We start from the raw sequence: 14,189 nt of genomic DNA on the forward strand, positions 1-14,189 counted from the left end.
CCAGTCACTCAGAATACCTCCCAGACTAAGGAGGAGACAGGTTAAGCTGTTTTATTCCTAAATTTTGTTTTTGTTTGAGAACGGGAGTTATGCCTTAGTCCAGGCTGGCCCTGAACTCCCTGTGTAGCTTAGGATGATCTTGAACTCCTGATCTGTCTGCCTCTACCTCTTTATAGTGCTGCAATCACAAGCAAACTCCATGAAAGCAAGATTTGGTTGTAGAGCTGAGGACAGGACTCCTGGCATCCTGTATGCCAAGCAATTGCTCTAACACCTGGGCTATACTGCCAGCCTGCAATTACTGTTAACATCTGAGTCAAGCTTCCTTGAGAGTTTCATCCTAGGAGGATATAAAAATGGAATTCCCGGAGCATACAGTATAGCAAATAGAAAGTTGACAGGAAGAACGGCAAGGTCAGGCTTCTGCCCATGCACGCTCTATCCCTCATAATGTGATTGCCTGATAATGCGGTCACCGTTGGACAATCTTGAAACTCACTCTGGGTGGCATTGACTTCCCACTGAAGGACACAGAGGAAGGCAGATGCAAGTCTGACATGGCTAATTGGGAGGTGTGTGGTCCTCTTGGAGCCTTTTCCTGAGATGTGACAGAGTGCGTGCCAAGACTAATCAAGCCCAACTGCTCCCCACTTCTGCTGAATCATATGGGGCTGCATTACAGCATCTGAAGGAACCTGGGACTTCTCTCTCGTGATGTTGAAGCTCTAGATAGGAAATGGAAAGTCTGGGAGCACAGGTGGTGTTTGCATTTCTCTCTGCACTTGAAGGCTATAACTTTGGAAAGGATGGAGACGAAAGTAAATGGTATTAGAGACCAAGATTTCTGTATTCTAGATTGAAAGCTAAAATACATTGCAAGTGGGCTAGACAGGAATATGCTGCATTCCTAAGTCAGAGGTTTCCTAACAGAAATATCAGTGATTAAAACTGAAGGTTCTTTAAATGTATTTAAGGAAACACGGCAAAGAATTATGTTGTAAGTGGAGAGCTAGCAAAAAGTCCTTTTAGTAATCTCAAAGAAAACAAGAAGGGACAAAGGAGGACCGAGTGATGCTTTCACTGCTCATTCGGTGGGAAAATGCCATTGAAATTTCATCCATCAAAAATATTGCAAAATGGGAAATTGAAGAACGTTTGACAGCTACTTAATATTACTTAAGATTGTATATTTATAATGTTATTATCCAGGTTTGGAATACAAATTGGTTAGGTTGCTTCTGCGATGTACAATATTGACCCTATTTCCATATTATTTCTCTCTGTAATAATTGTCAATTCCACTCAATTATCTTGATTGCTATATTTTTACAATATCTTTGTATTTATACAATGTATTCATACAATGTATTCATGTATTATGCAATCTTGTATTTAGACAATTTCAATTATATAATGCTTTTGTTTAAAATATATGTTTATTTATTCACATCCTCCCTACCCCCCAAAAAAGAAACACTCATACACATAAAATAGATAATAAAACATATCTAAAATGATCAGACAACATAAATAAGAAAAATATTGGGCGCATACATCGAAGCTTGAAAGTTAGTTGTCCAAAAGTAAATTAAGAAGGTTTTAGCTTAGTATGAAATTCTGAGGTACCAATGAACTCAGTCCTGGACTGAGTTAGATCCCCTCTCTCTTCTGCTCTGCATTCCTCAGACTGCATCTACAGCATTTTGTTCAGTGCTCAGCACTGTATCTGGGAGACTATGAGGATGCCTGGGAATCATGATGACAGGACTCATGGGGTCACCCAGTACCCTCAGGATGTTGCCCTTTCTGTGTACAGGGCTGTGGCAAAGCCGAGAGTTAGTCTGAAACGACAGGACGAGAGGAAAGAAAATGGCCGGATCCACAGGACATGAGTCTGAGTGAGCGCATGCTGCATTTCTTTGAGTGGGAAAATGTAGGAAGAACTAGGCTGTGGTTGTTGGAAAAGACGGAGACATCCTGGTGGCAGGGTATTAACCAACAGAAGTAGACATGTCTCTCTGCAAAGGAAGAAAGCTACATCACAAAGGTCTTCTCAGCTCTTAAGAGTCTGTGGTCCTATGACCAGGGAGGGAGATAGAGAGGGAAATTAATGAGAGATAATTACTGGGCTTTGAAGCTATGTGGTTTGGCTGAGACGGTGTATGTGACACAGAGACAGATAAATAGGGAAGGGAACCTGTGAGAGAAGAGGGGGTGAGGCTAAGATTCAGAAAATGCAGAACTGCCCTAGAGGAAGAAAGATACTAGTTTAAGTGGCTTTGGATTCACTTAATAACACTATTTTTTTTCCCTGTGGATTTAGGACCCAATCCTGCCCGACACAACCTTATTAAATTCCATGTGATAAGAAAGAAAAGAAAATATGAAAATTTAATAGACTCTTAATTTTTAAGCAGTACATCGTGCACACACACACACACACACACACACACACACACACACACAGAGAGAGAGAGAGAGAGAGAGAGAGAGAGAGAGAGAGAGAGAGATTGAGGGCAACTAAAAGTTAGAAAATGTTCAAATTTGTCTGAGGTCAAAGTACTAATAGGATTTAAACTTATATTCCTAGTCTACCAGTACATAAATTCTCCTCTATCTAAATAAAATTCAAATAAATACATTTTGTTTACAACATTAATATGAAGGTGACTTGGAGGACCTTTGCAGGATATAAATTTTCAAAGAAAAGTTCAACAGCATTTAATGTGATACATATTTATCTATGATTGGGTAAAAAGTCACTTAGTTTTTCTTTATCTTTCAGTCACACTCTGCTCTGTATGTTCTAGATAAAGAGTAAATACTATGTTTCATTAAGTGGCTAAGACACTTTAAGAGAAGGTAGTTGATCTTCATTTTCCAGTCACGCATGCTCAAATCCATTGGACTTAAGGGTGTGTGTGTTGGCATATTTAATTTTTATATGTAAGTTAGATCTGGTTTAATGCTCTAGTCTCATGAAAAAAATCAATTTCAAAGTTAATCTCTTAGGATTTAAATATATAACTTTAAGATAAAAATGAAAATAAATGGTTTCATTGACATTACACCTAATTAAATGAATCTGTGTGTGATTTGTTGCTATAAACATTATCATCTAAAACCTTCAGAATAATGACGCAAAAGGGAGAATACTGACACAAAGAGGGGCATATACCTTATTGACAAGGACGATAACCTTCCCGGATTCACACGCCTGCTTCTTCTTGTCTAAGTGATCTTTGGTGATGTAAACTGCCACTCTGGTTTTCCCGCTCCCCGTGGGGAGGCAGATAATAATATTCTTCCCATCCAGGGCTGGCTGGGCCACTTCCATTTGGTAAGGCCTGAGCTGCAGTTCTGGCTTGGGGGATGCTCTTTTTGTCCCCATGACGATATCTTCATCTGAGAGAAACAAAAATGGAAAAGTGGCGTAAGGGAAAAGGCAATGAAGACGAGAAGGTGTGGAAGTCCCGAAACTGATGCTAGGGTTTAGCAGTTTAAGGTCCTGTCCTCAGTGTTTCACTACCTCACTTTCTGCTTGGTGTACTAAGGTGTGTCAGCTCTGTCTTTCAGGACTGAACCAGTTTCCCTATGATGGAGTGAATTAACAGCATACAGGCCTTGGGAGGAGACTATATGGGGGAGAGTTCTCAGAGAGAGAGACCAGTTCCCCGAGTGGATCCCAGAAAGGATGTTGCGTGGGCTTGTAGGTCCCTATTGCTAATGTACAGGATTTCTGGGGTCTTTGCTCGGTCTTTTGCCCTCTGGGTTTCTCTTAGCCCTTCTCCCGTTAAAGCAAGGCGGGCTACAAAGGAAGACTGATGAGTCTTCACTGCTCTCATGTATGTTATTTTCTTATTAAAAAGACAGAAAAATAACAGCTGGAACAACTTCCCTAATTTGCTAAAATATCAACAGATAACTAAATGCTACAAAGCACATCCCTGATGTCATGTACTGGTATCTGTGAGCCTTTAGGAGCTCTGGGGCTGTATGTAAACTGGAACATCACTTGTGTGTCATGTGCATGCATATATACATTATATGTGCGTGTGTGTGTGCGTGTGTGTATGTATATATTCTTACAGATTATTCTATTTTTAAATCTGATAATAGTGTAAATGCTTTATAAATATCTTTTTATTGTTTAAGGAGTAATGACAAAATAGTTCTATGTGTTCAGTATAAATTTAAAAAGTATAGTTTGGATGCACAGTTAATAGCATCTGTATATGTGGCACTTGTGGACATGAAGAGCTGTCTCTCTGTCTCTGTCTCTGTCTCTGTGTGTGTGTGTGAGAGAGAGAGACAGAGACAGAGACAGACAGAGAGAGACAGAGAGACAGAGGGACAGAGGCACAGAGAAAGACAGAGTTAAAGAGACAGAGTGTGGGGATATCATTTGCATTTGAGGATACTAAGCTATAACGCATACTTAGAGGAAAGTAGGAAAGCACTTCCTTTAATTGTAATCAAATGATAAAACGTAATCATGTAGTTTTAAGCTAAACTGTGATTTGTCACGTAGTTTTAGTTTGTCTTTTATTATTTCCTAAGATGTAAGTCTCCATGCATTTTTTTCTGAAAACAAAAGCAAAATACATTGCAAGTATTTCCATTAACACACACATTATTAAATCAAAAGCGCTGACGAAGTAAATGCTAGCGTGGTGGTTTTATAAATGCTAGAATAATTTTATTATGACACGTCTGGGTTGAGATCAATGTTGTTCGAAAGGGACCATGTTTCCCCATCACCTTAGCCAAGAGGAAAGGCCCTAAATGCACTGCTCACCACGTGGAATGTAGGAAAACAAATATTATTTCAACTGTAACGTCCACCTGTGCTTTACAGCATCAGATGAGTGAAGTGACAGTGCTTATCTGTACTTCAGCACGCACGCAAGAGTGCTCGCCCCTTATCAATGGCTGCAATAAGACTAAACTAACACCATCCCATTAGCTTTAAAAAACTTGCTGACAGCTCCTTTTCCACAAAACGTTGGCTGTGTTTAAGTGGGTTTCAACTTGCTGAGCTAGAACTATCTGAACGGGTAGGGAAAGTCACACCAAACAGCACTTAGTAGGGACCGTCCACAGGGTAAGCAGGGCATTTGCCTTTACGCATGAATAAAGGCAGATGCAATACGTTCACGCTATGGTTGGGTCATCTGCCCACCGAGTCACTCCATGGCTTCTTCATGAAAAAGAATCCACACAGATCATCAGCATCTTAAATTCACTTCCCATTATATTTCTGTAAAGTTCAGATTTATTTAATGATAACATTTCGTTCCCACCAACTGGCTTTCATAGGTAATAAAATTTTTAACATTTCTTCTCGGCTAAAAGTATGACTACCCAACTTCTCCCAAAAGAGCAAGTTAATAACGAAAGACACATTTTAAGCAGTCCTCTAAGTCAAGACACAGAAATTCGTATCAATAAATTCCCTGTTAACTTTACTCTATCAGAAGTTTGGTATAAATTTAAAAACAATGAATGTTGCATTCCTCACAGTAATCGTGTGTACTTTTTTGGTAATGATTTTCCCACTTTGATTGTTAGGTTTTCTATTATATCATCTGGTAGCAAATCTTAAAAAGAGGAAAAATTAAGGATTTCCTAGGTCTCTTTTCCAGAAACCCAAAACCCAAGTAAAATGAATGAGCTCCCAGTGCATGTGTTAGAGTCTGAAAGGGAAATGACCCACAGTCTCCTGTGTCCTCCACAGGTAGCTCTGCTTGGGGAAGACGCCCTGGAAGGTTGGGTCTCACTGGAGGTGACCTGGGGGAACCTTTGAGAGTTACAGCCTGAACAACTTGCCCTATCCGCCTGAGAACTAAGCAAAACAATCCCTCTCTAGCTTCTACAGTGGGGTGACAGCCCCTCTCCCCCATGCTGGCTCTACACAGCCCTAAACCACGAACTAGAGCAAGTCTTTCCCCAAGTTGTTTCTTGTCAAATACGTGGTTAAGGATGAGAAAAAAAGGCAATAAAATATAGTGGATTTTTATTTATTATTAGAACTAAAAAGGGATTAGAAGAGTCAAGGTCCACCACTTTTTAAGATTTGACCCGAGAACCAAAGTTATGAGGTTTCGCTGCTACTGAACTGGTCATGTGCCAGTAATTCATTCTGAAGGTATCTCTTGTATGTTATCCTGCCGATGTGAACTTGTTTCTCTTATATCTTTGGTTGTGAGTCTAGCCTCTAACGGCTGAACCGCCTCTCCAGCCCGCAAACTTGTTTCTCAAAGGACCTCAGTATCGGGAATGGAGGTAATATATAATTTACCTGATATATCATAAATGATCTATAGCAGTCAAGACTAGGAGGTCGAGTGGACAGCCGAGAGATTTAAAACAGAAAAATAGAGTGGATTTGGAAAAGAAAAATAGAGTTGGATTCAATGTGAGAAAAGCATCCAAAGAAATATGCTGGGTTAGTGCTAAATATTCTGCCTGATTCTTGCCTTATCACATCTTTTGACACAAGGATGGAAAAAAACCATCCATATAAGCAATTGAAAAAAAGGAGTTTCATTTTCTCTATCACCAGAAGGAGAAAACTGGGCTGAAATCAATAAGCCATGAGCCGGTATCAAGCAAAAATTAAATGTTTCATTTTGGTTTATTTATTTATCCTCTCCTCTCTCTGCGGTAATCAATATAACCCAATTACAGAATCAACATGACCCAACTCTATCGTCAATATAACCGGGATTATAATCAATTAAGCCCAATAATGAAAATGGTATTTAAAGTAGTGACAGGCTTTGAGATAGACTGCACATTCCCTTTAAAATAAAAGCCAGTTGAATATCTTTAAATGATATCACAACATGTAAATGGTCAGAAATGAAATGAAGTAGGAGTTTAAATAATAGCATTCTATTGGAAGTACAGCATGTGGCAAATTTCATTCTCACATGGATTTTGACAGCTGAGTTATTCTTGGAGAGGAAAGGTCTGCCACTGCATGTGTTTGAAATCGACAAAGCATCCTCTTACCTATAGCGTGTAACCACGGGAAAAAACATTCCTATTGGACAAATATTAATAGACCATCTTCTCAAAATAGCAGGAGGCACATTCTCCATATCAGGTCAATATGGATTGACAAAAAGTGTCACTGCTCTGAGAAGCAATGTATCTTTCTAAAGCTGGGGGAAAGAGAAATCTTGTAACCTAATTAGACTATTTAAGCTCGAAGAGCGCTGGCAATCACGTCCTGCTATAGTTATGATGTGTCCACAAAGATCATAATACAACTGCCTATGGCACCTTTGAAGGGGGGTTAGTGAGATGGAGATTAAGCTCCCTTTCGACATCGGCCAGAAAGGTGAAAACAATTTCGGTTCTTGCAGTATTTATTATTCGGTGAGCCAACGTGCATTTAATCTTTCAGCAATCTACCAAAAGCTCTTATTAAACGACTTTTACGTGGATTTAGTAAGCGCTTAAGGGTCAAATATTCCACAAATGTTATCACTTCCAAATTTTACTGCCCGCTATGCAAAAATCATTGTTTGCTCCTAACCACCGATCCATCTAGACCTCGAAGGGCATCCTTGGAAAATGCATTTGCTTTTAAAAATGTTATTTGCCTTTGAAAATGTGTTTGCTTTTCGAAAGTAGGTTGCGTTCAGATTTATCATGTCTTTCATGCCACATTGAAGACGAGAAATCGGCAAATACATTTGCTAACAGCTCTAAGTAGGCAAAATGCCCTGCAAATAGAGGATGCGTTTTAGATATTTATTGAGTGAATGAATATTGTTGAGAAGCCCTTACTTAGACAAATACAGACGAGGACAGGGCAAAGCAGCTCAGAACGACCCATATGGACCATCACTGTCAGCTAGAGTATATTCAGAGTTTTAGCATCAGCGGCATACAGTAGAAGTGGTATTAAATTTAACTCTTTCACAACAAAGATGGAATATCACATTCAGTCCACAGGGAGAACTTAACACTGACCGATCTAAACGGAAAATAAGCTGACTTCAGCCCCCCCACCCCCTTTTCTAAATGACAAAGTCATGACTGACATTTGGTTAACTGGCTTTCCTCACGCTAACTTGTAAAGGATACAGGAGTGCAACTCGGAGGGAAATATATATATATATATATATATATATATATATATATATGTGTGTGTGTGTGTGTGTGTGTGTGTGTGTGTATGTATGTATGTGTATGTATATGTATATGGTGTGATCTGGTTTCAAACACTTTTAAGGCAAATGGGCATGCCTATGTAAAATCTTTCCCCCCTGTTATTTGTCTGTAGTTCTGTAACTCTTACAACGCAGAACAAAATGAACCACGCCATACTTTCTAAGTAGAAGCAACCCAATCACAAAGAGGAAGAAGAAGATAACTCGTTTCTTAACTTGTCAGTTTTCCTCTGGTCCTCAACTGGCTTACTGCCAACTCGTTTGGTTTGTTAATTTTATTTTTTGCAGTGCATTTTCTTCGTCCTTTTAGGCTAATATCGACAGGTGAGCAGTAGGACATCAATAACCCATCAGCCACCGCCGAAAGATGCTATCCCTCCAGCCCCCAGTAACCACACATTCAAAAGATAGGATGAGATAATTCGCATCGACCAAGCTGACAAGTTAGGAAGCCTAAGAAGAGGAAGTATTGATAGAAGCGGGGGACCCTGGAAGCAGGGGTTCTCACTTCCTGCAGATGTGAAAGGCAGCCAATATGGAGAACAGGGTGGGAGATACCTATTCAGGTCTTCATTTGCTGACCAAAACCCCGTGTAGGCGCTGCTCTGACTACATCCAAATCAGATCTCACTTAGCTTTGTTTATGTGTAATTTCTAGCTAGACTCTCGTTTTAAGAGGGGTCCTACTTATTCTCTGCAGTCACATTACTATTACCAGCAGTATTAATATCCTGTCTTAGTACACCTGACCAGAAGAACAATCCTGTAAGAGGTAAATACGCCAAACCGCACAGAGAATTTAAGTGCAGTTAAATTAGCTTGAGCAGATCTCACGGACAGCACGGGCGACGCGAGTCTATGAGATGTGACTTATGCCTGACCAGGAGGCACACATTAGATCAAGATTCTAGTTTTCTTATAAGACTTGGGCAAGTTACACTGTTAAAGAGAGTAAGTGGCAAAGTTCCAAAATGACTGCTGTTGAAAAAAAATTTTATTAATTGCATAAATCCATTAGGAGGCTATGGACAGGCCCCGTGCGTCCCACTCTGGTGTCTGTTTCACACTTTTTTCAGGTTTTACACAACAGTTAGGCAAATACAATACTTCCATGGTGCCTGAATCCCCTGCCCATGTTGCTGTTTATGTCCAAGACTTTCATCAAGCAGCTGACACTTCCTTCTGCCAAACTTGTGTCTGATTCTGCAAAGGAAAACATTTTAAAATATTTAAAAAATATTTCTGAGAATAAACGTATTTTAACTGCACACCTCTACAGCACACAGTACATACAGTTCAATGCAAGTGGGGAAGGCACACCCAAGCAAGCCTGAATAAAAGGTAAAGAGTTTCTCACAGGCTTCACTGAAAACATTGCACTAAGGATGAGCAGCTGCCCAGAATGACTCAAATCCCCGATACCTACCCACAGTCCTTAACACCCAACAGGAAGGGAAATGTGAATTCCTGCACATTTGGGATTTGAATTATGGATCTTACCTGTACACATAAATTCTGTCTCCCGAGAAAGGTTTTCTAAGCTTAAGAGCAACTTTTTAACAAAAATTAGTATAAAAACCGTTGGGCTGTTTCATGCACAATGGCATTGGAATGAGCAAGGCATAAAATTTAATAAAGTATCCAGACCTGCTGACCAGTTATGGAATTATCATCTCGGAGATAAATAAACATGAATTTCAAAAGCTCCAAAAGGATCTTCTCAAAGAGAATATGACTGACGTTTGGCATTACATTTGCTCGAGTCTGTGAGTCTGGAAATGTTTCTCTTTACTATAATTATAGGAAGCTGCCACCAACCAAAAATATGAATGGCAAGTGAATGCCCTTCCCCGAATCCCACTGCTGCGCTCCCAGGTCAGGGTCACTCCTCTCTGACATCCTTCTTTCTTTCTCCAGCTTATCTCCCAAGATGTGTGTCATCTCATTGTCAAGGAGCAAGCCTCACGGTCAACGGAGAAACCTCGGGGCACAGGAGCTCTTGAAGCTGACTTGGAATCAGAAAGACGCGTGAAACTTGCCGTTCGGGTTGCTGTGATCCTAGGCCCCTCTTACGTAAGATGGGTGTGGTATCAGTTACCTGTTTTAGTTGGTGACTACTGTGCAATGCTACACAATATCTACCTGGCTGGCAGAAGAGCTTAATTGAAATGAAAATCAAATGATACTATTCTACATATATCCTAAGTATATTTATCCTATAAAAAGGACATCATATCCTATTTCATAATGTTCTTGTAATTAATTCGATTGTGTAACATTTACACTCATAACTTGTTAGGCAACTATCCTTTCATCTCCAAACCCTAGTGAACTATATCAAGATACCAGTTAGTCATTTAAGACTACTGTCATTATAATTCTGCTTCTATGCATATAGGCCAAATCCTATCAGTGCCACATTTTTTAAGCGCTGAAATAGACATAGATAAAAACAAATACACTGTATATTTATTGGTACAGCTTGAGAGGGAGAATGTACAGTTCAAAGTCACCAGCATGTTCTTTATTTGACGGGGTTCGTCATTCTGAATCAGACGCGTAGAGCTTCCTCACGTAGGCCACTCTTTTTGAGTGTGTGCTTAATGAGTTTGACAAATGTTTCCCGCTCCGCAGGTAACCAATGGAGATATTTTTATCCCCCTACAAGTCCCCTCGAGCTTCTCTGCTCTTGATACTTTCCTGCTGTCCCTTGCCTACCAGTGGTCTGGCTTCTGGCTCCCCACCCTTACTTACCCTTTTTAGAATGTGTTGCAATTGGATTCATGAAACACACAACCGTCTCTTAACTTAGAGTACAATATCTGGGAGCCATTCACGCTTTGTGTGTGTCAGTAATTCCTTGCTTTTTGTTGTGTATTTTTGTCCCTATGGAATATGTTCTTGGCCTATTAGGCCTCTCCCTACAATTTCTTTTAGTCCGTTAGGGTTGAAAGATAACATCGGAATTTCAGCCCATGCTAATCAAATACGTAAGACATCGTCGTTAAAAAATTAGAAGCTGAAAAGGAAGTTGTGCAAAGACTCTCAGTGGACATGCATACTGTTTAAGTATATTAGCACAACATAAATACATTAATGTGAAAATACTGTGCTTATCAGTTGTCACAGATTAGCTCCGGAACTCAGATTTGAGGAATCCCTCGTGATTACACGGGAAAACCTGTATATCTCACAGAGAGATTTTTAAATATGGCACTTTGCAATTCCCAGAGGTATGTCTTGTTAGAAGCGCAGAGGCGAGTGTGGGATAGAACTGTCAAGTCGAAGAGCGTTTTGGGCAGATGTACTGATGAAAAGAGACTATGATTTGTAAGGGGAAGGCAAGGTGTAAAATGAGATGGGAAAATGTCATTGCAAAGATAATTCCACGTCTAGACACACAGGCCAAGATTTCTGTGGCAAAAAGTAAATTTCGACATATTTTCCATTTGTTATTTTAAATGTAGAATTGAGAGCTGGAAAATGCCAATAAACACAATCTAGAAATTAGATATTGTTCCTGATAAATTTTTCCAGTGCAATAGATAGAGAAATCCTATTTGACCTTTTTCTTCATTCCCCAATGATTAGCAGTTAAACTATAATCTTGAACTCATTCTCGGTATATGTAAAGTCGAGTTTTCTCCCCGCCTTTGTTCTAGCATATTTAAGTTTGTGGTGGAAGCTGCATACAGGGTAAGCAGATAATTTATTGATAATTATTAGTGAATAATTGATAATATCCGTTAGCATTGGTACTAAATACAGCGTGTGGCGGATTAAGTTCAGTATTTGGTTACATAGATTTCACAATCACATCTTGTATGGTGTCAAAACACTGAGCTCAGAGCTTTCCCAGATGTAATGCAAATTATGGTAGTATCTTCTGCCGTAGACACCCCCATTAGCAACTCAACTTTAAAGGTGAGAAACCAATATTCAGAGAGGTTAAATGACTCATCCGTGTCACCCAGCATCCCAGTGCTTCTTACTCAGCGCTCATGACTCATCATTCGTGTGCAGGGGATCTCTAAGCTTCTGCATCCTCAGTGCTAAAGGGAATGAAGCTCACTTTAAGACACAATTTCATTGTAATGTCAAGGTCTCCCTAAAAACTAAACTGTCTTATCTTTCCAAGGAACAAGTTAGAGAGATGTTGGCTCTTTGCTAATACATTCTGACTCATGGATGGACACCAACTTTCCACTCCTTCCTCCACACTCGCACTTGCACACCTATCACGAAGGGACGCTTCTGCCTTCAAAGCACAAACCCAATCTTAGCAACTCGGTCAAGAGATCCCTGTGACGGTAAAAAGGTGGACAGAGAGCTCCCTTGCTTTGTTTAAAGTGCACGCAAGTCCCAGCTTCTCCTCACAAAAGGCAATGTAGTTTCCCAAGCAGCCCTTTTTTTGTGCAATATTATTTGTTCTTTCTTAGAAATAGATTCATTAAAGAAAACAAATCTAATAATAAAGAAAATAGTCTATCTCCAGCGGCACTGAAAGTTCCTTCCCTGCAGGTTTTCTCTTTGAAATCGGTTTAAGAAAATGTGCGTGCACGTGTGCATATACACCTCCAGAAAAGCAATACCAAGAAATTGTTGATGCGTTACTTTTACAACAACAAACCATGTTTCGAGTCTATGTAGCAAAAGTGAATTGCTACAACTGATTTACTTATGATCCTCCTGTTTTTGTCTTTGACGTTTTCAAGGCAGGTCAGTCTGGAAGGTTCTAAGAGTCAAAGCAATGCACTTTTCCTCTTAGAGAGGACATGCAAAGTAGAGGTTGGAGGCACGGTTTTCCTGTGAAGAGATCCGGTGCTTTGGAGACCAGGGATGCCTCCCAGATCTGAACTCAGCCACTGCTCACAGGTGGCTTGTTTCCATTTAAAATTACAGATAGTCGCTTCTACTGTTTTACATTTTATTGTAATGGTGATCCTGTTAAACCAGGGACAAGTGTTTTGAAGGGAAATAAATTCAAACTCTTGTAGATTTGTATCATATATTGGAATCGCAGTGTTCAATGGGCTTAATTGACTTTTACATATGTCATTTTCTTCTAAGGGAGTGATCAAAGCCAAGTAGGAAATAAATTTGAAAATGGCAGGCATGTCTATTAATATAGTTGTCTATATGGAATTAATTGGGACCAGAGGAAAAAATCATACTTGTTCAATTAGGAGATAGAATGGATTTTCAAAATAAGAAAAAATAAAGAATAATAACTTCACAAGTAAGATAAAAACAACAGCTTTGCTTACAATGACAGTAATCTCTAAGAGAGGCTGTAAAATCATGTGTGGGGGGGGCAAAAAAATCTCTTCATTTTGGAAACACGTTTTTGAATATTTTGGTAATAGTAAAAAATATTACTGGAATCTTAGAAATTTCGTATTTTTTAATGTGTTATAGACCTTAAATACTTTTAAAACATTTTAAAAATCGTTTAGAAACCAAAAAATCCACAATAAAATATTGAAAGCGAAGATAGGGGGGTGGGAGGGTTGGCGAGTTTAGATTCATTTTAATGCAACGTCTGCCCTCTGCTGGAATATACTAGAATAGCAAGCAATGAACAAATAATACTGTGTTTCCTATAAGGCTCCCTTAAGTAAAACGCAACTTCTTTTCCCTCAGGTAGACTTTCTCCTAGTCTAGAAACTTTTCACGCTGCGGACTCTATCTTTTCCTTCTTGCAGCAATCCATCACAGCTTCTCTCTCTGTGGTGAAAAGTGGGTTTACATGCGGCAGGAACCAGCGGCAGCGAAAAGGATTTCCCTGTACCTCGGTGAAGAACATATATGCTCTGTTCTGTTCTCCCTGGAGCTGGTGGGGACAGGGTCTACACCTCCCTGAATTCCATCTCTCAGAGAAGCCATACTTTTCTCTTACTGTGACCTTGCCTTACACTTGAACATCACACCTACCTTTCCTCGAGTTTCATAATGCTCTTGTCACAGATTAACCCAAGAGCTTGAAGCACGGCCTCGTGTTGG

The 14,189-nt window shown here is 39.7% G+C and overlaps 1 protein-coding gene across 1 annotated transcript in view; it reads right to left on the bottom strand.

Moving 5' to 3' along the window:
- The window catches only part of Ifih1 (interferon induced with helicase C domain 1), a 46,813-nt gene that overhangs the window by 15,767 nt on the left and 16,857 nt on the right, over positions 1-14,189 (bottom strand). The window contains 3 exon segments of the mRNA XM_032903387.1: positions 3,179-3,405; positions 7,856-7,867; positions 9,294-9,389. Of these exon segments, the coding sequence (XP_032759278.1) occupies positions 3,179-3,405; positions 7,856-7,867; positions 9,294-9,389 (335 nt within the window).

Source organism: Rattus rattus, chromosome 5 (assembly GCF_011064425.1).
Source record: "Rattus rattus isolate New Zealand chromosome 5, Rrattus_CSIRO_v1, whole genome shotgun sequence".
In the NCBI taxonomy this organism is placed as follows: domain Eukaryota; kingdom Metazoa; phylum Chordata; class Mammalia; order Rodentia; family Muridae; genus Rattus; species Rattus rattus.